At 39.7% G+C, this 27,812-nt stretch overlaps 3 protein-coding genes and 1 pseudogene across 3 annotated transcripts; all 4 read right to left on the minus strand.

The window, feature by feature from the left end:
* Positions 1–342: 342 nt before the first annotated feature.
* Positions 343–5,697, minus strand: LOC117926330. Its single transcript, XM_034845422.1, has 2 exons — positions 4,779–5,697; positions 343–669 (listed from the first exon to the last, which is right to left on the minus strand). Exon 1 carries the CDS (start codon positions 5,065–5,067, stop codon positions 4,801–4,803), a length of 267 nt encoding a protein of 88 aa, XP_034701313.1. The 5' UTR covers positions 5,068–5,697; the 3' UTR covers positions 343–669; positions 4,779–4,800.
* Positions 5,698–14,829: 9,132 nt separating this feature from the next.
* Positions 14,830–15,327, minus strand: LOC117926015. The gene has a single exon (XM_034845106.1). It carries the CDS (start codon positions 15,325–15,327, stop codon positions 14,830–14,832), a length of 498 nt encoding a protein of 165 aa, XP_034700997.1.
* Positions 15,328–23,385: 8,058 nt separating this feature from the next.
* On the minus strand, positions 23,386–24,070 carry LOC117927326 (annotated as a pseudogene).
* A 941-nt stretch (positions 24,071–25,011) lies between these two features.
* Positions 25,012–25,600, minus strand: LOC117927003. Its single transcript, XM_034846359.1, has one exon. The coding sequence runs from the start codon at positions 25,502–25,504 to the stop codon at positions 25,223–25,225; it is 282 nt and encodes a 93-aa protein (XP_034702250.1). The 5' UTR covers positions 25,505–25,600; the 3' UTR covers positions 25,012–25,222.
* Positions 25,601–27,812: the final 2,212 nt, after the last annotated feature.

A 27,812-nucleotide genomic window follows, 5' to 3' on the forward strand; every position in this document is an offset into this window, starting at 1 on the left:
TCGGGGTGTAACGTTTGTGTAAGACTCAAAGAAGCTAAAATTCTTCAGATTGAGGACACGAAATTGAGAAAGATTGTTTGAGAAAAAAAAATTATAGAAGAGGGTTCAAGGAGTATTAATTCGTGGGATTGGATCAAGGATGAACAAAAATATTTATGATTTTGATTATTCTCAGGCTTGAGCTATTTCGAACTGCTCAAAGATGGTTTTATTTGAAGGTGATTCTTTTTTTCCCAAATAGAATTAGTTTCTAACCCTCTGGAAAACCAACAACTCCCATGGCTAAAATGATGAAAGGCAACACAATATTATGATAATAAATCTGAAATTTGATATCATTTTTTTGGAAGTACACATTGAAATCAAAATCATCATATCTATCTGCGATTCTCTACAAATTTTGCACTCTTGCATCACGTCCCAAAATCTCTATCCATTGCTTCACTGGGGATTCAGGAGCTCAAGTACATGACTTTTCCCAATGTTTTCTATGTCTTCTTCTTCATTTTCTCATCTTACCCGCCATTGTTCGCACCCGTCTTATCAGAAGAAGAAGAAAAAGAAGAGAGGCTCTTAGCATGAGAGAGCGAAGTAGGGAACTAAGATTGTTCTCATCACTTTCTTGGGATATGCCCTCCATGGATGATTCAGTGGTAGGATGATCATCATCTTCATATCCAGCCAGATCTTATCATACTTTTCAAGAAGGGATTGCATCAATTGATCTTATGAGACTTAAATTGTTTCCTTTCACTCTCAAGGACAAGGCAAAAGTGTGGTTGAATTCTTTGAGACCGTGAAGTATCCGCTCACGGCCTGAATTACAAGCTGAATTTTTGAAGAATTTTTTTCCAGCTCATTGTACTAGTGGACTGAAGAGGCAAGTTTCCAATTTTGTGGCCATGGAGAATGAAAAATTTTATGCTTATTGGGAGAGATATATGGAGGCTATCAATGCTTGTCCTCATCATGGTTTTGACACTAGGATGTTCGTAAGCTACTTTTATGAAGGTATGTCACCGGCTATGAAACAATTGCTAGAAAGCATGTGTGGGGGAGACTTTGTGAGCAAAAGTCATGATGAAGCTTTGGATTTTCTAAACTATGTGGCTGAAATATCTAGATCATGGGATGAACCTCATGGAAAAGACTCCAGTAAAGTCAAGCCCCAAAACAATTCTAAAGGAGGAATGTACACTTTGAATGAGGATGTAGATGTCACTACAAGAAAAAAGCCTTTCGTTGATAGTTTTTCACCATCAAGGTAGGGTATATCTGTCAAGGTATGTTACTATTTATATATGTCATCTATGCCAGTGTCAAGAAAAGTTTAAATCTACCTTGACATTTACATATGTCAAGGTTGTTTCTATTTCTACCAATGATCGAATCTTTGTTATTATGACATCTGTCAATGTTTCTTTCACTTTTGTCAAGGTTGGATTCAACATATGTCAAGATTTTTTAATCATATGTCAATGTTATCTTGCTCTTCTGTTAAGGTTGCTACAATAAATGTCAAGGATAAGTATAATATGTCAAGGTTTCTAGCTAGCAATGTCAATGTTGGGCATTGGCCATCTGTCAAGTTACCTATGACAAATTTAATATTATTTTACTATAATTTTTAGTTTTAATGGAAAATAAACTTGTTGCCATATGAAACTTGTTTCCAAATTAAATTTGATACATATTTAATTATGATAATAATAACTAAGTCCTAAAACAATGTAAATAAACTATTACTCAAGGGAAAAAATTATTATAGATACATTTGAATATTAAAAACACAATGGAATAAATCTTTTTCTACTTACTCTCTGTTTTCTATATACAAAAAAAAAAAAAAAAAAAAAAAAAAAAAAAAAACTAATTAAAAATATTCAATTAAGATAATATACAAACTTAAATTGAAAAGTACAATACTATCTTCGTAAGAGGTGGTCATTAATTCATCACCATCTTCTTCTTTTTTGCTATATTTCTTGAATACCTAGTAGGATAGACACATGTTAATAGAAAAGTAAGTAACAAGTATCAAAATAACAATTTTCAAGTATTATATTACTCAACATGCATTTTATCAAAGGAAATCAAATGTATATCAAGGCACCCAGAGTCAATATCAAACGAGGATACAATTCTTAATGACATACATATTCATGAAACTTTAAAATGGGAAGATAGAGAGCATACCTGTATAACAAGCATAAGTGATTCTACAAAAATAAGGTTAATTCACCAATAATAATGATAAGATTAAAGAATAATAAATAAAAAATAACTAAACCTATATTCTTAAAGGGGCAGTCATCTTCTTTGCATGGTATGGTTGCCCTCCAAATTCATCAAAACGTGTGGATGCCTTTCACAAAATCTGGTGGTGCCATATTCTTAAAGTGGCAGCATTTTTTTTTTTTTTACAAAAAATAAACTGATGTGTAGTGGAGGTTCAAAGTGGCAGCCTTATTCTCATCCTAGTAGCCCAAGAAGATTTAATTTGCATTCAATGAAAGTTGTTGTTTGACGAAGTTTTACAAATCTAGCAGTCAATGAAGTGCTTGCATCTTCATACTTGCACTGCCACTCTAAAAGTTCCTCATCAGTAATATCCCTAGCAGCAACTACAAGTGTAAGTAAGCCTTGTGATGAATATTCAGTCAAATGGCTCTGAGTTGTAGGCCTTACATGACTATTCCTTCCACTGTCTTTTGCAAAAATGCTAAACATTAAGAATCAACACCTTTCACCAAGACTTTCACAGTATCGTTGGGGAATTTGATGACAATAGACATTCTTTTGCGCACACTATCAAACTCATGTAGACCTAACAGATCCAGAGTGTGCAAAGGCAATTGAAATAGATTGCCCAATTAAAGCAACCCATGGCATTTCAAATGTACTTCTAAGACCCTAATTTAACAGGAGAGCCTGAACAACAACAAGGATTTTCTGGTCTGATGCAGCTTGATGATTGCTTAAAAATCAAAACCCTGCAAGAATATGCTGCTTAGGGAACCATCCTTTTGTAAATCAATACATATTAGAGCCCGAGTAGCACCATATTCTCGTCGGGTTTTGATTTTTAAGCAAATATTGACATAACAAACTCCTAGCATTACTAATTACTAGCCTCCTAGCATTACTATGCTGTTACAATACTGAAATATAATGAAACAATAGGCCTATTCTACACTGTAGGGTTAATTTTAGTATTGTAATTGATTAGAAAAAGCTACCATTGCACAAAACCAAGCCAAAATGTATGCAACATGTCCCTTGACAGTGTGATGCATCCTGGACAAGCATATGTCACTTTTCCTATATATACATGTTAGAGCACAACACATACGCTACATGACAATATTTATTTGACAAGGATATACTACAGCACCACAGAGTTCACCAATTTCATGTCGCCAACCAGAAACGACCACAGAAGGTTGAACTGGTAAAAAGACAAAACCATACATGTCGTACCATAGCTACAAGGCCTCATGTTTTACTCAATTAACATATGAAGAAGACATGAATAAGATGTACTCACCCCTCCATGATCCCTTGTAAGCCAGCAATCAGAAGGGACCCCATTCAACCAATAGCCCCCCAACAAATAATCACAAAAGAAAGCAAGTCCAAGATAAATTGGGAATGATCCAGTACTTTTCTTGTGTGGATGAACAAAAGACCAACCTTGTATATGTTACTCATTCCCTAAGTAAATTAATTAAAAAAATTTATATTTTTAAATTATTCAATGTATTTATAATTTATAAATAAAATAAAATAAATTTATTGAAGTATCTAAAAATAATTTATTAATTTTAAATATATTTTTCATTTTTTTCTCAAAATTTTCATTTTTCAAACCCAAACATTAGATTAATAAACAAGAAAACGAATAGAAAATTTGAACAAATTTTAATATTATATTAAAATACTAATTTCAAAATATAAAATAATACTATATATTAAAACTCTAATATTATATTAAACTACTAATTTCACATAGTGAACATGATTCTATTAAAACCATGAGAATAAAATTTGTGTTTGGGCACAATAACATCGTTCTTTAAAGTCTGAAATGAATCACGCAACAATCACTCCGGAAAAAAAAAAAAAAAAAAGCCCATAAAAGGTTGAACTTATTGTTATTAATCATCAATATGATTTTCAGTTAAGATGTTTAAGAATTGAAATTAGAGCCAAGCCATAGTTATGAGTTTGACTGATAGGAGGAAGGGATTGTGGGGTGAATGATGCCTGCACGATCAATTCAAAACAAAATATATTGCACTGAAGGTGGATCTTAAGTGTTGTTTGCTTCAAACTCTTGATTGTTCCATCTTCTAAAGCTCAAATTCAATCAAAACCAACAAAGATAGTGATCTCATGGCAAAAAATGATAAAAGGCAACACAATATTATGATAACAAATTTGATATCTGATTTCATTTTTTTGAAGTACGCATGAAAATCATCACATCTATCTGCAGTTGTCTACAAAATTTTTACTCTTATATTGCACCCCAAAATCTTCATCCGTTGCTCCACTGGGGACCCAGGAGCTCTAGTGCATGACTTTCCCCAATGTTTTCTGTGTCTTCTTCTTCCTTTTCTCATCTTCTCCACTACTCTTCACACCCATCTTATAGGAAGAAGAAGAAGAAGAAGAAGAAGAGAGGCTCTTAGCTTGAGAGAGGGACCTAAGATTGTTCTTATCACTTTCTTGGGATATGCCCTCCATGGATGATTCAGTGGTAGGATGATCATCATCTTCATATCCAGATCCGCTTCCTCAGTTGGGTCCCCAGCAGCTCAAGTACATGACAGTCCTCAGAGACTCCTCTGATTGCTTTGCTTTCTCGTCTCTCACTCTGCTAGAAACCATGGCGGTAAAGGAAGAAGAGAGCTTCTTGACCTGAGAAAAAGACCTGAGATTATTCTTGGCATGTTGGTGAATAGACCTCATAGTGTAATTCCATCTGCAGAAGCCCTGATCCTTGAGTGCCTCCACTGCTCCCACGCTTGCTGCCACTATCCAAGCTTTCCCTATATGACTCATCTTCTTAATTTTCTTCCTCCAAAACTCAAACAACAATCAACAGTAAAAGAACTGATATTGAGTAGTGAATGGGATATTGAATATCTCTCTGTAAATCAAAGTGTTTTGGGTTGTGGAAGAAGATGAAGTGAAGGTGGGTTGGTTTTATAGGAAAGAGATGGGTTTGGATTTGGTGCCCAAAGTTTACGAAAAACCAGAGGTTGTGGCCAGCAGTATTCATGGCTTTGTTTGCTTTTGAATTGGAATGACTACTTTGTCCTTGGATTTGTAATGCTAAAGGTAGTTAGATGTGGGCATGATTGGGTTTTCACCTACATGCATGGTCAACCAAGTATTATCATGGTGGTAGTCGCCAAAGACTTGCGGCTCATGTGCCCCTGTTTTCCTGGTAAAAGAGTAAAAGGAGTGAAACCACTAGTTTCCAAAGCGGCAATCTAAATGCCAATTCGACTTAAATTCTGTGAGCTCACCTAACAAAAAATGTGAACAAATTTCAATATTATATTAAACCTCTAATATATGTTAGGCTATCATATTCAATGAATTAATAATACATAAGTGGATTTTATTAAAACCCAAATAAAAATGTAACAAGTCAAATATATTCATCATTTTTAATTAAAATGTCTAATAATTGGTAAAATTATGAATTTGACTCATAAGACGAGAATTGATTGTCGAGGTGTAACGTTTGTTAATGAAACCTTTGAGCCTATTGTCTAAATGACGGATCTTGCTTTTGTAAGACTCAAAGAAGCTAAAATTCTTCAAATCGAGGACACAGAATTGAAAAAGATTGTTTGAGAAAAAAAGTATAGGAGAGGGTTCAAGAGTATTAAAAGTAGGAAATAGGGATGGTAATTTTCTGGGCTAATCGCCCCGCCCCACCCCTATTAGGACAAGTATTAAATATAATAAACGTTATAGGTCGGGTATGAGAATATTTTAAAAACCCGAATCGGGTTTTGCTCCGCCCCGAATATACATTTACAAAATTACCCTTCAACAACTACTAAAATGTCAAAAAACTCTCCATATATATATATACTGCATTTTTCCCCATTTGCCCTAATTCTGACAGTTGCTCCTCCTTCTTCTTCTTCCTCTGATACGGTGGTATTTCATTCTTCCCAATCTTAATTCCGACAATCGCTTCTTTTTCTTCCCGACATCCACTTCTTCTACTTCTTCCTCTGATGCACTACTTGAAACCCTATCTCTAGGATCAATACTACTTTTTCTTCCTCCCTCACACCAACTAAAATACTCTGAAATTGATCAATTCCATCTTGTTCTTGGTTTAGCCTCAGAGCCCAAAACTCATCTTTTGCGACATGAAACTAGTCATAGACTTTGATCTCCTTGCCCTAAATATGTGCAACACAATCATCTAGAGCATCTTGAAGTCTTTGTCCGAGAGCACACACACAAAAGGAACTCAAAAGCCTTTGAAGTAATGGATTTGATGAAGTCTTGGTTCAAAGATTGGCTTGAAGAGGGAATCACATTCATGGCTGATATCGACCCATTTTCTCGTTTGGTTCAGTTTTCATTCTGTTCTCTTGAAAATGGTTTAGATGGTTTTTTTTTTTTTTTTTTTTTGCATTAATTTTGAATCATTTAAGCTAACTATCGACTTAAAATTATTGATTGTTGTGGTGTTAATTTCAATTTTGATATTATTTTTTTCATATTTGGTATATTATCATAATCAGTGAAAGGAAAGTGTATTTTAGGTATGAGATTTGCCAATTAGAGTTAGGGCTGATAGACATTCGGGATGAGACAGGGATGGAGTTATTAATTCTTCTGTTAACGAGGATGGAAACAAATCAACTTGCCCTAACATGGGTTTGTGCCAGGGATGGAAAATACTGTATAATCGAGTGCGAAAATGGGATGGGAATGACTAGTCCCAAACCCGCCCCGTTGTCATTCTTAGTAGGAAATGTTTATCGAAAAGTTTTTAAATTTTTTAATACTTTAAAATTTATGTCATTTAAGCGTTAAACGTTTTTTAAAATCATTATCGAAGCGCGGCATTTTTATATTTTATCGAGGTCTTTTTTAACCCGGGCAATTTCGAACTGCTCAAAGATGGTGATTCATTTTTTTCCGAAATAGAATTAGTTTATAACCCTCTTGAAAACCAACAACTCCCATGGCAAAAATGATGAAAGGCAACACAATAACACAATATTATGATAATAAATCTGAAATTTGATATCATTTAAGTACACATTGAAATCAATATCATCATATCTATCTGCGGTTCTCTACAAATTTTTCACTCTTGCATCATGTCCCAAAATCCCTATCCATTGCTTCACTGGGGACTCGGGAGCTCAAGTACATGACTTTTCCCAATGTTTTTTGTCTTCTTCCTTTTCTCATCTTCCCCGCCATTGTTCGCACCCGTCTTATCAGAAGAAGAAGAAAAAGAAGAGAGGCTCTTGTTGAGCCCTTGCATCCCAGTGATCCACGTAGCTGTCAAGTGGACACACGCTTTCAATCAAGATTGAGTTCTGGTTCAGTCTTTCCTACAAAAGATGTCCGGACAGGATGTCCGGACACACCCTCCAATGGTTTTGTCAACCATGGCTCAAGAGATTAAACTATCAGGCTTTTCCAAGGATAGTCAGCTTATCTTCCTCCTTGTGTGAAGACTCTTTTATATAGTGTCAGAAGCTCTGCCTCCCTCTTTAATGGTGGGAAGACTTTTTGGCTCGTCATGATGCCTCTAGGTGATGGCAAGGTCATCATCACCCTATAGATGGCTGTTAGAGATTGTGAAAGGTGACTTGTCATCATTCATGTCCTTTCGCTCTGCAGGCGACGGAACGTGGGCCGTGGCAGGCTATCGGAATGACGTAGCAAGGCTTGCTTACTTCAGTCAATGATCCGGACAACATATCCGAATAGGATATGCTATCGTCTAGGTGTGACGTTCGTGAGTGTCGTGTGCTTCTCCTTGAGGGAGTCCGGATAGAAGAGAGCGCCACGTGTCCTCTTTGGAGGGTCCGGATGGAGTTGCTTTGGATAGCAATGAGCGCCACGTGTCATCAGGGGGAGGGGTCCCTACAATACCCCCCTTTTAACCTGTCGATTTTGCCCAGGCAAAATGGGCTGGTTAAAAATGATTGTTTTTGAAACTGAGGTTACTTTTTGGGCTCATTGGGCCACGTGGTGCGCGGAGGCGAAATGGAAGAAGAGCATTTATGAAGAGCCGCCGTCCCTAGGAATTCCCAGGCAGCGTGTCTTTTCAGCAAAGGCGCGGCTAGGCGTTTAGGATACCGAGGGGCTGTCTCACTATAAATAGCAGACCAAGCCCCCTACTGTTGCATTTTTTTCTTCTGCATTTTCTGCTGGTAGTGCTTTCTCTTCAGCCTTCTGCGTATCTTCGTCTGTGAGTGAGGTTCTAGGGTTTTTACTAGCAATACTCGTGCATGATGGTGACTGCATCGCGGACTTCATCTCCATTTTGCCAGTTTACGCTCGGTACGTTCTCTATTCCTGCCTTCTCCTCATTGTGTTTGTTTTGTGATTGTTTCTGGCTTGTTGGGCAAGCTACTTGTGACTGGGGTCAGTACTGGTTTTTAGGGCTCTTTCGGGGGGTTTTGATTGTGTTTTAGGCGCGTTAGGGTTTTTGTTGCCCCCCTGCGCCTTTTGTGGGCTACCGATTCTTCTTTGGGGTAGAGTCAAGGGTTGGAATGGGGATGCTGGTGATGTTAGGTTTTCTGGGCGTTTTTGCCGTTAGGGTTGTGGGGTCAGGTCCTTGTTTTTTACTGTTGGCATCCTACCATGCAGGTTCCGTTTCAGCCACACTATTAAAAATATCTGCGAAAAAGGACGTTGTTTCATCTAGCGTGGCCGAGCAGAGCGGCAAAGGTGCGTCCGGAGAGGTCCATGCGAAAAAATCCGTGGACAAGCTGAACGTGAAGGAGTTCTGCGAACGCTTCTGCATTCTGAATGGCGTGTCCGTTCAGCTTGTGGATGAAGAGGCCGTATCGACTAAGAAATCCGCGGACAACGCGATCTACTTCACCAAGGAGCAATTCAATGCTGGGCTCCGGTTCCCCCTTCCATCGTTGTTCAAAGAATTTCTTCACTTCACCCAGATCCTCCCAGCCTACATCCATCCCAACGTGGTCCGGGTGCTGATGGGGTGCAGCATTCTGAGCATGCTGTTCAACCTGGACCTTTCACTGCTGAGGTTCTCTTCATTTACTCCATCAAGAAGGTGGAAAATGACGTCTTCAGCCTGGCTGCCGGCCTGCCTTCTCTCCAATTGGTGACTGATCTTCTAGATTCGACGAAGGGAGGAGCCAAAGGGCATGTATTAGTCCGAGGTGTCTGGGCTGGGCTACTGGAGCATCCGGAGAGACCGTTTTCCCCAAACCGTTCGCTGGTGCTTCCGGGTAAGGCAGCTTGTGGGGTTTGTCCGGCGTTCGTCTGTTGTTCTTCTTATTTTGGGGTTATCAGATGGCTAACATCTTTGGTTGCTGATAATGCAGGTACGGACAAGAGGAGTCGCGTAGTCGAGTGGGTGGAGAAAGCATCCTTCGATCGATTAAACAAGCTATTTGAGATTACTGCCGTTGAGAGGCATCATCAGACGCTGCTTACAGCGCGAAACTTACTGGCCATTGTCCGGGAGCCCTAGGCGTACGTCACCAATATTCTCCCTAGGAAGTTGTCGAAAAAGGTAGTGTCTGGGGAGCATTTCGTTCTCAAATATCTCCCATTCTATAAAGAGGCGCGCAAAGCAGACGCTCGGGCACGTCGAGCACTTCTCAAAGAACGGGAGGAAAGAAGGCAAGAGGGAACTTTGCGGAGGGCCCCTAGTGATAAACGCCCTACGCCCTTTCCTCCCGCTCGCGCCTCAGCGGGAAAGAAAAAGAAGGTTCCCACAAAGGGAATAGTAATAAGATCTCCAGCTTTTTCCGGCTTGCCATCTGTTTCAAGCGATTCCGTACGTATCCCTGGTCAAAATAGATCGGGGCCTTCAATGCCAGCGGTTGAACGACTAGCTTTTCTAGTTGGGGCAGAAACTTCAGTGGATCAACCCGGCTCTCGCCACCCGGACACGGATGTAGCCGGGGCCTCTTGCCCGGACCCGTTGCCTCCTACGACCTCTTCGATGGAAGAAATGGGAGCTGAAAGACAGGGTTTGCCCCCTTGTGAGTCGAGTTCCCTTGCACTTGTATCGGTGAAGAGGGCGGTTGAGGGGAGGTCTCGTCTGGCCCGCGATTTAAAGTCCGGCATCAGCGGGCGGCTTTAGGATCGTCTTCTGGAAACCATCGAAGTCAACTGCTCATCCGTCCAGGAGGGTCATCCGGAGGGGAGTCAAACGGAGATAGTAGAAGAGAACCCAACCGTCCCGGTATTGGTCCCGGATGAGGGTTCGCCCGAAGAGATCCAGCCGGCAGTGAATAATGGGGGCCCGGACCCGGGGGAGGAGTCACGCCATAACGCCTCATCAGGGGGGAATCCAGTTGATGATGCGACTTGCACCTCTGCTAGCCCTTTCAGCTATGCGGAGTTGGGAGAGATGCTGAAACAGATTCCTTCCGGCTCAAATGTTGCTCTGCCTTCAACGAAAATGTTTGAAGCGGCGAAAATGGTATAGCTTATTCCCCTTGATTTTTCTTGCCATATTGGTGTGTTTTTCACACGACTGGTAATTGAACTTGTTGTTGTGGGTTTTTCTGCAGTTGGTGAGCGGTATTCGCGGCATGGTTCAACAACGCAATTTTTTTTCAGACCTGCTGCGGATTACCGATCACATGAAGGCCTTCGTCTCCCAGCGCATGAGTGGTGAAGAGGAATTGCACTCGAGATTGGAGCAGGCCGAAGCCAACTTATCCGCTGCCCAGAGAGCCTCTGAAGAGAGTGCCGAAGCTTTGAAGAGGTCTCAGGACAACAACGAGGCTCTCCGGATAGAGCTAGCAGAGGTGAAGAGTCGGGAGGAAGCTACAGAAACCCGCCTGCACGAGGCGGAGGACGAGACGGCCCAACTAAGGGGGGAAGTGAGACAACTCCGGACAGAAGTGTCAATTGAGAAAAAACATAAAGAGGACTTGCAGATGCGTTTATCAGCATAAGAAGAAGAGTTTGAGGTTGAGTTTGCCGCGCAAAGGGAGGAACTCGAGACAGAATACCAGAAGCAGGTGGACGAGATGTATTTCATCGGCTACCGTTGCTGCATGAAGAAGCATGGTATCAAACGAGACGTCCTTTTGATTCCCCCGGGTGAGGAGGAAAAGTTGCGCCGCAAGCCTTCCCAATGAGAGCTTTTCTTTTTGTAACTTTTACTGCTATTTCTCTCTGTTTTAGTAGTCCGGATAACTTTTTTGTATACAATTTTCACAATTATGAATAAAACATACTCATTCACATTGTTCTTCTATCTTTCTTTCATTGGTAATATTGCTTTAGATTGGATACATTCCATGGTCGGAGCAATGGGGTTCCGTCTAGCTTCTGTAGATGATAAGCTCCACTTTCACTTGTCTTGGACACTATGTAGGGGTCTTCCCGATTAGCTTGAAACTTTCCTACTCCTATCTCAGCAGTGTTTTCGAAAACCTTCCTAAGGACCAGCATTCCATTTTTTAAGCTCCTGGGCCTTGCCTTACAATTATAGTGAGCGGGTGCTCTTTGTTGATAGTCGGCCATCCGGATGGATGCGGTCTCTCTTACTTTGTCTGCCCAGTCCAAATTTCTTCCTAATTCCGCATTTGCATCATCCTGTCGTCCTACCTCGGTCCAGATAGTGGGTAGCCTTATTTCTGTAGGAATGACTACGTCCATACTATATGCAAGGGCAAAGGAAGTGTTTCCTGTCGGACGTCCGGGTGTGGTTCGATAAGCCCAAAGGACGCCGGGTAGCTCCTCCACCCACTTCCCTTTGGCTTGCTCGAGCCTCTTCTTTAAGGCAGTTATTAGGGTCTTGTTTGTGGCCTTTACTTGCCCATTGCTTTGAGGATAACACGGTGTGGAGTATGAATTCCAGATGTTTAGTTCTGAACAGAAATTCCGGAAAGTTTTGCTATCAAACTATGGATCGTTGTCAGCTATAATGGTTTGGGGGATTCCAAAGCGACAGATGATGTTCTTCCATACGAACTTGGTGACATCTTTGTCTTTGATGCTAGCGTATGCTTCAGCTTCCACCCATTTACTGAAGTAATCCATGGCGACGAGCAGAAATTTCTTCTGGGCAGTTGCGGCTGGTAGGGGTCCTACTATGTCCATGCCCCACTGCGCGAAGGGCCAGAGGCCTGAAATTGGTTTCAACGTCTTCGACGGCACATGTGGTATGGGGGCATGCCTTTGACACTTGTCACATTTTTTGACATAGGCTGCCGCATCTTTTTTCATCGTGGGCCAGTAATACCCTTGCGAATGGGCCCTGTGCGCCAGAGATCGATTGCCGGAATGGTTCCCACATACTCTCTCATGCAACTCAACTAATACATACAGGGCCTCTGAGTGGTTTAGGCATCTGAGATAGGGACCTATAAAGGACCGCTTGTACAAGTGCCCCCCAATCAAGGTGAAACAGGCGGCTTGTACCCGGATCTTGTGTGCCTACTTAGGCTCTTCAAGCAGAGTGCCTATCCGGAGATACCTTATAATGTCTTCCGTCCACTCTTGGTCGTCTACTTGGTTTGCCTTAATGGTATTGCAAGTAGAGGTTTCCGTGACAGAGGGGTTGGTTTGCACATGTACAGGCAATAATATGGCTTCTGTGATGGGGAAGGAAGCAGCTATGCCTGCTAGGGCGTCGACACGTCCATTTTCAATCCGTTTAATCTTTTCGATCGTCCATTCGGTGAAGCGCTGTAAGGTGTTTCTCACTTTAGTCAGGTATCGCGCCATGCGCTCATCCTTATCTTCGTATTCTTTCTGGACGTGTCTTACCACAAGTTGGGAATCACTATAGACTTGGAGCCTGGAGACGGATAGAGCCAAGGCGAGGTCTAACCCGGATAGGATGGCCTCATACTCCGTTTCATTGTTAGAAGCGGGGAATCCCAGCCGGATAGCTTGCTCCAGATGTTCTCCTGTTGGGGATTGTAGCAGGAGCCTTACTCCGGATCCTGATGACTGGGAGGCTCCATCAACCCGCAAAGTCCACCACTCCTTTTCGCTTGGTTCCTTGCACCGGGTAAATCTTCAGGACTATTCCAGCACGAAGTCAGCCATCACTTGGCCTTTCATGGACAACTTGGGTTGGAATTCGATTTCATATTCACTCAACTCTATAGCCCATTAAAGCATTCTTTCGACTAGGTCCGGCTTGTGCAGGATGTTGCAAAGGGGCTGGTCAGATAGCATGACCACCGGGTGGGCTTGGAAGTAAGGGTGGAGCTTATGGGCGGCACTTCGAAGGGCTAAAGCCGTTAGCTCCATCTTTGAATACCTTGTTTCTACGTCCACCAACGCTCTGCTAACGTAGTAAATAGATTTCTGCTCCTTGGGCGAGGGACAGCGGAATAGAACAGCACTAATTGCCCATTCCGATACAGCCAGGTACATATACAATTTTTCTCCAGGGAGGGGGCTGCTTAGAATGGGCAGTTGCATGAGGCAATGCTTAATTTTTTCGAAAGCGCTCTGACAGCTGTCTGTCCATCCGCTTGCTCCAGCTTTTCGTATTGCCAAGAAGAAGGGTCGCAGTTCATTAGTGAAGCGGGCTATAAAGCGTCCTAGCGCGACGAGCTTGCTTGTGAGGCGCTGTAATTCCTTTTTGCTCTTGGGGGGTGGTGTTTCCATGACTGTCTTAACTTGATCCGGGCTAACCTCTATCCCCCTTTGGCTGACCATAAATCACAGGAATTTGCCAGCACTTACGCTAAAGGCGCATTTAGAAGGATTCAACTTCATGGTATACTTCCTTAAGAGGTGGAAGACTTCTTGCAAGTGGAGGGTATGTTCCTCTCGGGTTTTGCTTTTGACCACGATATCGTCAATATATACTTCCACTATGCAGCCGACCAGAGGTTTGAAGATCTTCGTCATTAGTCTTTGATAAGTGGCGCATGCGTTTTTTAGTCCGAACGGCATGACTTTCTAGCAATAAAGACCGTGTGGTGTTATGAAGGCTGTCTTTTCTTCGTCGGCCGGGGCCATGGGGATTTGGTGGTATCCGAAGAAAGCGTCCAAGAAGGAGAGCATCCCTTGCCCAACAATGGAGTCTACAATTTGGTCTATCCGTAGCAGAGGGAAACTGTCTTTTGGGCATGCATTATTGAGGTTGGTGTAATCGACGCACACCCGTCATTTGCCTTCCTTTTTGGGTACCACTACTACGTTTGCCAACCAGTCCGGATACTCCACTTCTCTAATGAATCCAGCTTCCAACAACTTGTCAATTTTTTGCCTGTCCGGGTGAAAATGTCTAACCCTCTGTCAGACGGGCCTTACTGTTGGCAAGACGTTAAGCCTATGAGAGACGATGGAGGGGTGAATTCCCTTCATATCAGAATGCGTCCATGCGAAGATGTCATGGCTTTGTCGGAGGGCATCTTGGATGTTCCGGGTCTCTTCAGGCGTCAAGAGGGAACTGATGTATGTAAGGTGAGTACCTTCTTCCGAAATTTGGATCGCCTGCAAGGGATCCGCTGTCGGGGGATCTTTGTCCGTCGGACTCAGTAATTGCTATTGGTCAAGTGCATGGGTGGACTTAAGGAGGGGTTTATCCTCCTGGCTGGTCCCTACTTCTCGTGCTATCTGATAGCATTGGCGAGCAGCTAACTAGCTGTCGTATAGGCCGATTTGCCCATCCTCGGTAAGAAAGCTTACCATTTGATGGTACGTAGAAGGGATGACTTTCATGTAGTGCAGCCATGTGCGCCCCAAGATGACATTGAAGGGTGATAAATCTTGTACCACCGAAAATTGCACGTTGAGAGTGACTGGGCCAGCTTGGACCGGCAGTACAATATCTCCCAAGGAAGTAGTTGTCGCTCCATTGAATCCGGACAAGATTCGCCCAGGGTTTTCGAGGCCTATGAGATTGCGTCCCATGTGGCAAATTACCGATGCTTGCACAAGATCGGCCGAACTGCCCGGGTCAACTAGGATGCGTCTCACGTCGAAGTCTCCCATCTCCAAGGACAGGATGAGGGCGTCGCGGTGCGGCTGCAATATCCGTGTGGGGTCTACTGATGGGAAAATGATTGTCCTATCTATGGGGCGAGGGCCCCCCCCCCCAGTTATCCCAGGCCGTATGGAGTTCATGCGCTCACGCATCGATGCTGCCCGCAATAGCCTTTGTCTCTTCCGTTTGGAGTCGTATTCATCGTCCAAAGGGCCTCCGTTGATATACTTTATAACAATGTTTTCTGAACCAGACCAGTGATCGAACCGAAAAAGTTACCGGTTCACGGTTCACTGGTCGGACCGACGGTCGAACCGGTGACGTCATAAATATATAATTTATATATTATTAAAATTAAAAATAATTATAAAAATTTTAAAATATATATGAATAAATTAAAAATCAATAATATTATCAAATTAAATCATATTAATATTTTTAATTTTATTAAATGGAATATGTAAAATATTTAAATGTGAATATATTAAAAATAAAAATTTAAACTAATTTTATCATTTTTTAAAATATTATTTTATTTTTATTTAATATTATAAAAAAATTTAAAATCCAATATATATTATTTTGTTTGCATATAAGATAACAAAAGCTGTGTAGCTGAGTGGTGTCTTGAGATGCCTATAGACCTTGGGGTCCAAGGTTCAAATCCTCACGGGTGGGACTTGCTATTTTTTTTTTCATTGATTAGGTTGGTTAGCAATCCCACATCGGATTCCAAGTGAAATGAGGATGCAAAGGATGCCTATAAAAACTATCCACATTGAGGGGCAATGCATTACCTCATCCGTTGGGCTCAAGACTAAGCCCATAATATGATTGAGTGGGGTGTGGGCCTTGTCATTATGAGACAAGGCCCAGCATGGGCTTTTGCCCAAGCCTTTTATATAAAAAAGCCTTTAAAATGGTGGTTAGCTGGAACTGTTCGGTTCGATTAGAACCGTCCGGTTCCACCGGGTCACCGGTCCGACCGCCGGTTTAGGCGGTTCGTGACCGATTTGATTGTTAAACGGTTCAATAGGGCAATCGGACCGGAATTGTGATCGATCGACGGTTGAACCGGTCCGACCGGCCGGTCCGGTCCGGTTTTTAAAACATTGGTTTATAATGGCTATGAGGGCGGCTGGAACCCTGGGGGTTCCAGAGTTGTGATTTCGGGAAGCGTCTCTACCTCTGGCATTTGAGCGGAGGTATTGCTTTAAATGTCCTACCCTTATGAGCTTTTCAACCAAATAATGGAGGCTCCTGCAGGTCTCCGTTGTGTGACCATGCTTCTTGTGGTAGGCACATTTTTTACTATGATCCCTCTTGGATGGGTCCGTTCTGAGGGGTCCAGGCCACCTGAAGTCGGACATGTCTTGGATCACAGGAAGCAGCTTCTCATAGGATATGGAAAGGGGTGTGAGGGGCGGTAGTTCCGGGCGACTTTGTTCTTCCTGCCTTCGACCGGACGGCCTTGGCCGGTCTGGGAGTTTGGCATTTCTTTTTGCACCACTTCTGGATGCCTATCCGGTAACCAAGATTTGTTGGGTGGCTGCTTGCACGTCATCTTCGAGCATTGAGTATTTGCTCGCGCGCCAGAACAAGTCGTCCATCGTCGTAGGAGGCTTCTTAGCTAGTGATTCGAAGAATGGGGTGCCTAGACAGATGCTTCGCTTGAAGATCTGTAGGACAGCATCCATGTTGTAAGCCTCTACTTGTAACACGGCCTGACCAAACCGTTTCACGAATTCCCTCAAAGACTCGTTCTCCTACATTTTTATGTTTTGCAAAGTGTCGATGTTCTGTTTATGTCGAGCGGAGCATAAGTATTGTCACACAAAAGCTTCGGACAGGTCCTTGAAATTATCAACAGAGTTAGGAGGTAGGCGGTGAAACCATGAGAGGGCTTGCCCTTGCAGGCTGGCGGGGAATACTTTGCATAGCAGCGCGTCGTTTCCTATATCGAGAGTCATGAGTTGTCGATAATGCATGATGTGGTCGAAGGGGTCGCTGGACCCATCATACGTGGAGAATTTAGGCACGATGAATCCCCTTGGGGGGTCGTAATGAACAATATGATAGCAAAAAGGCATGGAGAGCATGTCATCCAGCCTTTTGCTGATGAAGCCAATGGGTGGCTCGTTTGGGAGGTTTCTCCCAGCTTGGCGTAATGCTTGGTGCGGGAAGACGTTCTGCACCATGGGAGTGACAAGGGGGTCAGGGTGCGCTCCCCAGGTTGTGGCTACTGGTGGCCTTGTCTTCCCAGGTTCTTGTGGGCTTAGCCTCGCGCGCATCGCGTCTGACAACTGGGGTCTCTTGTCACGTTGTCTCTTCGACGAGAGACGAGTAGAGTCCGAGCTTTCTTCCTGGGGAGCTTAGCGTATAGGTGTGTGTCGCTCTTGTGGCCTAACGTTGCATATTTCAGGGATAGCTCCTGCTGTCCCAGGGTATATTGACTCTGGGTCAGGCCTTGAGTTTGCTACTTGGCCTCTTGAACGCTGACCACGAGGAGGCCCCGTCGATGAAGCCTAGATGTGCAACATAGCGTTTTCTTCTCTCAATCTCGTTGTCTCCTAGAGAAGAGCCTGCATTTGTCGCTCGCTTGCCAACTGTCTTCTCTCGATGGCTTGGCGCCATTCGGAATGATCTTCTTCTCCCCTAGCAGACGAGCGGCTTCTGAAAGGTGTGGACATCTTTGCCGGTGACTGAATCAGCGGTTTCCCACAGACAGCGCCAATGTTGAGGCATTGCGTCCCAGTGATCCACGTAGCTGCCAAGTAGACGCACGCTTTCAACCAAGATTGAGTTCTGGTTCAGTCTTCCCTGCAAAAGATGTCTGGGCAGGATGTCCGGACACACCCTCCGATGGTTTTGTCAGCCATGGTGTGGACCCGCATTTTTCACGTGCGTCCCCACTCGATCGGCGAGACTCGCTTTTTATTTGTGAAAAATAATTTTTGAAAAAGTTGGAGTCGCCACTTATTTTATTTTTATTTTAAAGGGAAAATAAAACAAGAAAGAAAAACCCTAAAATGTGACTCCATAATTTTTGGAAAAAAGGCATGTCTTTGAAAAACCCGAGTCTAGGTCCGGGGATCAGGTTACTTATTGGGAAGGTACCTCTAGGAGGTAGCACCCCTCTAAGCCCTAAAAAGGTCTCTACTAACAAAGTTAAGGGGAATGTGGCAATTAATCAGTTAATTATGGATACCTAAGTAGGTTAGGTGGTTCCAAAAAAATAGCATGCCAAACAAGATCAAATCATAATAAAGAAAGGTTATGATGCATACCTGAACCGCTTCTCAAGTGTTATCATAAAACATCGATAGTTAATTTAAACAATATATCATCCAACATGTATTTTATTAGAAATAATCAAACAATGAAACATGTATATCAGAACACTCAAGCATTATTAGACATAAGCATTATTTCACAATAACAAGCATATTCACATAATTCAGAAAGTAGGTGATAGAGGACATACCTGGATAGCATAGATAATTTGTAACGTGCTTCCTCAAGTTGTAAGGGGTTAGATAACAAATAATAAAATATAGAAATCCTAGCATGCTCGTTATCTAATTAGTATAGCAAAAGTGATCAAAGTATACAGAATCATCAATTATCACATACATCTTGTATATAATTCCTAAAAAATAGATAGACATGATTTCAACAAGTGTCAAATATGGCAACAAAAATAAATTTTGAAAAGATTTTCTTATGTAGGGGTTTCACCAATTCCCCAATCGATGTACACGAATTTAGCTTAGAATTATCCCATTTGTTTGGGACCACAAGCTTTGATTCGTGTTTTATTCAAAACTGTAATTTTATTTGAAAGATGTGAACCGATCAAAACATGGTTGCACATTATTTTTTAAAAAATGAGATTTTGATTCTAATAACTCTAAATGAATTTTTGAAATGGATTTTTAAGGAAATAAAATTTTGAGAATAGTGTTATATAAAAAGAAATTAATTTGAAAGCAATAAAGTGTATGAATCAAAATACCAAGCAAAACAAAAGAGAACAAAATCACAAAGTAGAATTTTTGACAACCAAGAAAATTGAAGGTGAGAATAGAGGCTAATCTTCATGAGTTCCCAAAAGCCTCAGAAAGAAAATCAAATTAAATGAAGGATCACTAAAGCAACGGGCAAAGCATTCTAAATTAGACAAACTAACGAAGTATCAATTCATGAAATAACCGCTAGGATTTTAAAAACAATAAGTTAAGATGAGGGTGATCAGGATCTAACCTTAATGATTTTGAAGCAAAAACTAAAAAAAGATCAATTCAGGTAAGGAACCAAAATTATAGAAGTACATAAACTAATTATAACGAGTTTGACTAAATTAAACTAAAAACATGAACTTTTAAGTAAAGAATCAATTTTATCAATAAATAAATAAAATTATAAAAACACATAAACTAATTAAAATGAACCAAATTAAATCAAAGAATACTAAAAATTTGAACTTCCAAACATGGGATCAATTTTATTAATAAACTAAAACTATATATATATATAAAAAAAAAACACCTAAAATAACGAGTATAAATTATTAAATCAAGGCAAACTAAGAACTGAAACTTTCAAACATGGGATCAATTTCATTAATGAACTAAACTATAACAAATATCTAAACTAAATATAATGAATCAAATTAAATTAAAGCAACCTAAAAACGCGAGCTTTCAAACATAGAATCAATTTTTTCAATGAATTAAAACTATAAAAGTACTTGAACTAAATAGATGAATCAAAATAAATCAGAGTAAACTAAAAAAAAAATGAACTTTCTAACATGAAATCAATTTTATTAATGAACTAAACTATAACAAATATCTAAACTAAATATAATGAATCAAATTAAATTAAAGTAACCTAAAAGCGCAAACTTTCGAACATAGAATCAATTTTTTCAATGAATTAAAATTATAAATGTACTTGAACTAAATAGATGAATCAAACTAAATTAGAGTAAACTAAAAAAAAAAAAAAATGAACTTTCTAACATGAAATCAATTTTATCAATAACTAAATGAATGAATAACAAGCAATTAAAAGAGTAGCAAGTACATGAATAACTGAATGAATAAAATTCAAACGTTTTCAATCCGAAGTAATCAATCAAAATTAAATAGGGATCAAATCAAAATAATCGAAATCGGAAAAACAATATGCAATCTTTCTAAAGGTTTAATCAAACAATTGAATTAAGATTATGAATAGAATAAATTAATAAACCAAATCGAAACCTAAATTGTACCTAAAAAGATTAATTAATTAAACTAAGAAATCAAAATCAATAGCAAAACTAAACTAAGGATTAAATCAAGACAAAACTAATTAAATTAAACTCACAAACACATTTTAACTATCATATGGATTAAAACAAAATTAGCATGGACTTATGAATTACGAACAAAAATAATCAAAACTATTTTAAAAAAAACTCACCTGTATTCTCAAAAGAATCTGCCTTTGATGCGTTAAGGTGGCTCCCCTTCTCCGTGTGGATCTCTCCGCTCCTCTCTATTTCAAAAGGAATATCATGACCCCCTTGCTCCCAAAATTCTCTCTTGCGTCCTCCTCTTCATTCTGCCCGTTCCTTCCCATATTTTATATGATAGCCCACCTTTGTAGGGAATATTTTGTTTCCCTTTTTTAATGCTCGTGGATATATGGAAAGTGCGTGCATGGTGACTCACTTGGAGATTCTACCGCCCCATGTCCAGTTTGGTAAGTGTCCCAATCCTCCTCAATATTCTCCTCAAATAATATATGTCCATGTGTTGCTGGACATTATGTTTGACCGCCACCAGAAACTAACAACAATAGCCTTATCATTATTATCCACTTGATGGAACCGGCTTTCAAGAATGAACAGTGCATCTTCTACATGAAGAATGGCCTTCAATGAGTGCTTCATTGAGTGTTCAGCTCTTGGCTGAATTGAAAAATCAGGTTTCCTCTAAAGCCACAGAATTATGGTTTGAGGCCTCTCCATATATAGGCATTGGATATAACAAGAGACTTGTAGAGAGGGTAATAAAACAACTTGCTTGCAGCCATCAATTATGCATAGAAGATTATGGCGTGCATTGTAGTGAACACTTGATCTAGCTCTTCTTCTTGCTCAGGAATGATCACATTATTCAAAGCAAGTTTCCTCATAACCAGAGCAAACACAATGTAGTTGGCATCTTTGAAGCCATTATAGACCAGAAGAGCTTCAGGATTTCCTTTGCACAAACAGCTCATGGCCAGAAGGAGCTCCGATTTAGAACCGGCTTCGAGGCCGAAATGGAAAGCTGACCCAAACTTCATGACATCTTCCACATTGAACCTGTCCTGATTGCATTTCACACGGAAAACACCTTGGTAGTGAGATCCATAGCCACAAGATTGGATTGTGAAGTCAAACGCCGACTGCGGAGATTTTAGATGATTCTAAAGCACATAAGGCAACCGAACGATGAGAGAAAGTGTACGGACGAACAAAAATGTTGTCGGAGGTATTAACGGAGAAGTACGATGCCCCCCCAAACGTCGATCCTATACAAATCCGTCGAGAGGAATGGGGATCAATGAGAATGTTCGTCAATGGGAAGAGCTGCAGCATCGTTTGTCGCCAGAGGAGCGTGAAGGAATGGAGAAGAAGAAGCCTTGAATAAGCTGAACTTGTGTTTAGCGCTAAGTAGATCGTCCCGCTCCGGCGTGACAGTCAGAGGATTAACAGTTATGGAGCCGTATTAGGGTGCTCTGATATTTATCTTCGCTTTCCTCCCATAAATGTATCATCTTCTCATAGCAACCCATGCTAGACCAGGGTGTGAAGTGTTTTCGGGCTCAAGGAACTTGATGATTAGAATCTAGACAAGGATGAACTGAATTAGAACCCATTACCTCTATGCTTGACCGGCCGGCCGTGCTTTAGTAACGGAATCTTGAAATCTCAAGATCCTTTTTTCATGTGACGTCACCATGTGGAAGTGTCTTGATCCCCTGCTGGTGGTGATTGCTTTCCAAAGAGCCAATGCCTAGAGATAGTTCATCCCACGATTCTCTTGTACTTCCCAAAAATAGTGTTCCTCATGCAAAACAAAATAAACAAAATTAGGAATTAAGAGCCAAGAGAATAAACTAATGAAAATTATGAGATTGGTAATAAAATATGATTTAAAAGAAAAGCAAGAGAACAATGAGAGACTAGATTATATATCCATCATTCAATAAGGGGGCTATATGCACATTTTGGAGTCTAAACAATTCAAGCAATTTCCTATTAGATAAGTGAATAAATAGAATAAAAATAAAAATAAAAATAAAAATTGTAATAGTAATAATAATGACAATGATAATAATAAACAAATAAAGAGTAAAACATGAAAAATGAATAAACAAATTAAATAAATATAATTATCGAATACATGCAATAATAATAATAATAATAAAAGTTATCTATATATATATATATATATATATATATATATATATAAGTTAAGCCCGATGAAGTGTTTAAACGGCCCTACATGGGTGCCTAATGAACTAAGTGTCCTAAATGGGCCTAGAGTGCCTAAGTGGACCTAGGGTGCCTAAATGGGCCTAGGGTGCCTAAATGGGCTACCCTAAAAGCTATCCTAAAAATGAACGAAAAGCCTAAGTCTAAAATAGGGCTGCCAAGGGTCACAATAAGGGGTCAAATAATCCCTCAATCAAAGCCTCCAAGGTGACTCAGAAAAAGGTAAGTGGTGAGTAGTACTGGGCCACCAAGGAACTATTATGGAGCATTGAAAATGAACTTAAAGACATGTGTTAAAGGGACAAAATTGAGGGTCTACACATGGCTCAAGAGATTAAGCTATTAAGCTTTTCCAGGGATAGTCAGCTTACCTTCCTCCTTGTGTGAAAGCTCTTTTATATAGTGTCAGAAGCTCTGCCTCCCTCTTTAATGGTGGGAAGACTTTTTGGCTCGTCATGATGCCTCTAAGTGATGGTAGGGTCATCATCACCCTATAGACGGCTGTCAGAGATCGTGGGAGGTGACTTGTCATCATTCCTGTCCTTTCGCTCTGCAGGCGGCGGAACGTGGGTCGTGGCAGGCTGTCGAAATGACGTAGCAAGGCTTGCTTACTTCAGTCAATGATCCGGACAACATATCCGGATAGGATATGCTATCGTCCGGGTGTGACGTTCGTGAGTGTCGTGTGCTTCTCCATGAGGGAGTCCGGATAGAAGAGAGCGCCACGTGTCCTCTTTGGAGGGTTCGGATGGAATTGCTCCAGATAGCAATGAGTGCCACGTGTCATCAGGGGGAGGGATCCCTACAGCTCTTAGCTTGAGAGAGCGAAGTAAGGAACTAAGATTGTTCTCATCACTTTCTTGGGATACGCCCTCCATGGATGATTCAGTGGTAGGATGATCATCATCTTCATATCCAGCAGATCTTATTACTCAGTTGGGCCCCCAGCAGCTCAGGTACATGACAGTCCTCAAGGACTCCTCTGACTGCTTTGCCTTCTCATCTCTCACTCTGCTAGAAACCATGGCAGAAGAGGAAGAAGAGAGCTTCTTTGCCCGAGAAAAGGACTTGAGGTTGTTCTTGGCATGCTAGTGAATAGACCTTATGGTGTAATTCCATCTGCAAAAGCCCTGATCCTTGAGTGCCTCCCCTGCTCCCACACTTGCTGCCACCATCCATGCTTTCCCCATATGACTCATCTTCTTAATTTTCTTTCTCCAAATCTCAAAACAACAATCAACAATAAAAAAGAACTGTTTCTGAGTGGCGAATGGTTATTGAAGATCTCTCTTTAAATCAAAGTGTTTGTGTTGTGAATCTTGTGATGAAGAAGTTGAAGTCAAGTGGGCTTGTTTTATAGCAAGAGATGGGTTGGATTTGGTGCCCAAAGTTTGGGAAAAACCAGAGGCATTGGCCAGCAGTTTTCATGGGTTTGATTGATTTGAATTGGAATGAGTCGAATGACTACTTTGTCCTTGGATTTGTGATGCTAAAGGAAATTAGCTGTGGGCATGATTGGACCCAACTAAGTGCAATTATGGTGGCAGTTGCCAGATATGTGCCCCCTGTTTTCTTGTAAAAGAGTAAAAGGAGTGAAACCGATGGGTTCAGAAGTGACAATGCGGCAATCCAAAACAATATGCTTACTGGGGTCCATTAATTTTCGGCTGTTTGACTCATTTCTGTGAGCTGTCCAAAGACTCCAAACAAGTAAGTTAGGCTGTGTTTGGTTGGGAAAGCTCAACAAAGGGTGAAAGAAAAAAAAAAAACTGACTTTATCATATCTAATTTATCATGAAAAATATGGGAAAAAAAAGTAATTAAAATTAAAATTAATTATAAAAAATAAAATAAATTTAATGAAGTATCTAAAAATAATTATTTTATTAACTTAAAATGCATTTTTCATTTTTCTTAGCTTTTTATTTTTCTCACATTTTTCACAAATATTTCATTTTTTCAAAACCCAAACATAAGATTAATAAACAAGAAAACGAACAGAAAATCTAAATAAATTTTAATATTATATTAAAATATTAATTTCAAAATATAAACTAATACTATATATTAAAGCACTAATATTCTATTAAACTATTAATTTAAAGGGGATTCGATTAAAACCATGATGAGATTCTAAATAGCCAATTAATCATCAATATGATTATCAGTTAAGATGTCTGACAGATGAAATTAGGCCCAAACCGTAGTTATGAGATTGACTGACAGGAGAAAGGGAATGTGGGCCGGGATGAACAATGCCTGCTCAATCAATTCAAAACAAACTATAAAATACAATATACAATATACTGAAGGTGGATCTTTTAAGTGCTGTTTGTTTCAAAGTCTTGATTGCTCCTTTTTTGAAGGCTAAAATGCAATCAAACCCAACAAAGAAAGTGTTCCCATGGCAAAAATCATGAAATCTGATAATTTTTTTGAAATTATACATTAAAATCTGCCCTCTAAAACATTTTCGCTCTTGTAATACACCTTAAAAGTAGAGGTCCATTGCTTCAGTGGGGACCCCAGGAGTTCAAGTACACGACTTTCCCCCATGTTTCCTCTGTCTTCTTCCTCCTTTTCTCATCTTCCCCACTAGTATTCACACCCATCTTCGAAGAAGAAGAAGAAGAAGAAGAAGCGAGGGCCTTAGATTGAGAGAGGGACCCAAGATTGTTCTTGGCATGCTGGTGAAGAGATCTCAGAGTGTAGTTCCATCTGCAGAAGCCTTGATCCTTCAAAGCCTCCACTGCTCCAACGCTGGCTGCCACAATCCAAGCTGTTCTGCTTGCCATCTCCGATTCTGGGCTGAGCTTTTTCTCTTTTTTTTTCTCTCTATGTGAAGATAGCTGATGATGCTTGTGCCTGTGAAAGGCATATGGGTATATATATAGAGAGAGGGAGAGAGAAAGGAGAAAGATGGTTGGGTGAGAGGTCGGTGAAAAAGGCTGTTTCTGGGAAGTGGGATTTACTAGACACTTGAAGCCAGTGGTTTTGCTTCGCTTGTTTAGGTTTCCCGAGAAACAGACAAAAGGGCGTGTCCCGTTGTTTAACATTTGAGCCACTTGGTTTCCGTCCGTTATGGACTTCTTTCTGGTGGACGCCCCTGGTTTTTCCATCTTGCACGCGTTTTCTGTGCTTTTTGCACGGCCAGTAACTTTTTAAAAACGGCAACTCTTGTCTAAATATTATTCGCTGTAAACTCAAAAAAATTCTCCCCGTAACTTTAAAAAAATATATATCTATGTGCATGGATATATTCGATAGTCAACGTGGTCAAAGCTCAAAATTGAGCTATTTTTTTAGCTGTTGTTGGAGGGACTCGAACCCCCAACTTCAACATGGCACCACTCGGGCAAGCTTGCCCATTTATAAATAATATACACTAAAACAATATATATCAAAAGTTAGGATATAAATAAAATATTAAAAAAAACACTTCAAATAAAAAATTAATTATAACTATTTTATAATTTGAATGAAAATTTTTTATTTAATTGATTAGTAAAAATATATTATAATTTTCTTCATAGTGTTTTTAATATTATTAATATATTAATTAAATATTAAAAATTTATACATTTATCATCATTTATTTTATAATGTATCATAATTTTAATATTAAATAGATTTTAAAATTAAACATATTATAATCACACATCATAATATTATCACCAAATAATATTTGATATAATTTAATAATCAATATATACTTATAAAATTTATATTTTTTATTAACACGTACAATATATATATATCAATTTATTCAAAAAAATAACTTTAAAATGTTTATTATGATTTTAATTTCATTTCTAAGAGTTTTATTTTAAATTTTTTTAAGTTTTGATCAATTTTAGGTCTACTGATATTTTGTGTCAAAATATCCATAAAAATATATTATAATCAAATATCACAATATAATCATCAAATAATATTTGATAAAATTTAATAATCAATATACACTTATCAAATTTATATTTTTTTATTGACACATACAATAGTATATATATAATTTATTCAACAAAATAACTTTAAAATGTCTATTATACTTTTAATTTTATTTTTAAAAGTTTTATTTTATATTTTTATAAGTTTTGATCAATTTTAGGTCTACTAATATTTTATGTCAAAATATCCACCGATATATCTCCGATATATTCGATATATCCGTAAAATCGAAATACCGATATATTCGTGATTACCGATATTTTCATCATTGTTCACATGAGATTGTAGGACCAAATAGATAAACATCCCTTACGGGGCTAACCAAATCCCTACATCGAGGTTGGATGTGAGTCGTTATCAACTTTAATACCTTTTATAATGACTTGCACCCAATCGTATAGATATTGTCCATTTTAGATTCAAAAGGGTTCTCACGGTTTTACAACATATCTACAAAGTTAAAGGAGCTTCTACATATATAACACTATGAACTTTCTCCCATGTCCAAAGTGGGACATAACAAGTTTCTAGCGCTATATAAGTATGAGTTCTTCTTAACCTTGTAGATGTGTTGAAAGATGAAATTTTCGATGACATTTCATTGAAATATTGTGTTTCGGTGGCTGAAAAAAAAAAAGTGACAAAATGTTGGAGGAGCAAAATTTCTATAAAAAAAAATTGATGTGTTTCATCGATATATTTGTTTCTACCCATCTTTAATTGCCAATTTTTGGGAGAAAAATTGCTAATCGTTGAGGGTTGGCCCTAAACTTAAATTTTGGCTTATAGGCGATGAGACACAAACCTCAGCCAAAGGAAACATGTGTAGCTCTGGCTCACCACTGGGTTAAGAGTGTGTTTGGTAATGATTTTAGAAAAAGTTTATAACACTAGAATGATAAAAATTTTCAAGTATTAAAAATATTAAAAGTGTTTCATAAAATCATTACAACACGGGCTCTTAAAGTGTATTTGATAGTGATTTTAGGAAATGTTTTTCGACTTTCTAAAACTTGAAAATTTTTATTTGGGTAGTATAAAAAAAGTTAGAAACACTTCCTAAAATAACTGTCATACTGTAGACCCCTTTTGAAGTGAAGGGGGCCCAGAGAGATTTTTTTCTTTCCCTTCTCCTTTTGCATGACATATGTGGAA

Source organism: Vitis riparia, chromosome 12, assembly GCF_004353265.1.
Source record: "Vitis riparia cultivar Riparia Gloire de Montpellier isolate 1030 chromosome 12, EGFV_Vit.rip_1.0, whole genome shotgun sequence".
Lineage (NCBI taxonomy): Eukaryota > Viridiplantae > Streptophyta > Magnoliopsida > Vitales > Vitaceae > Vitis > Vitis riparia.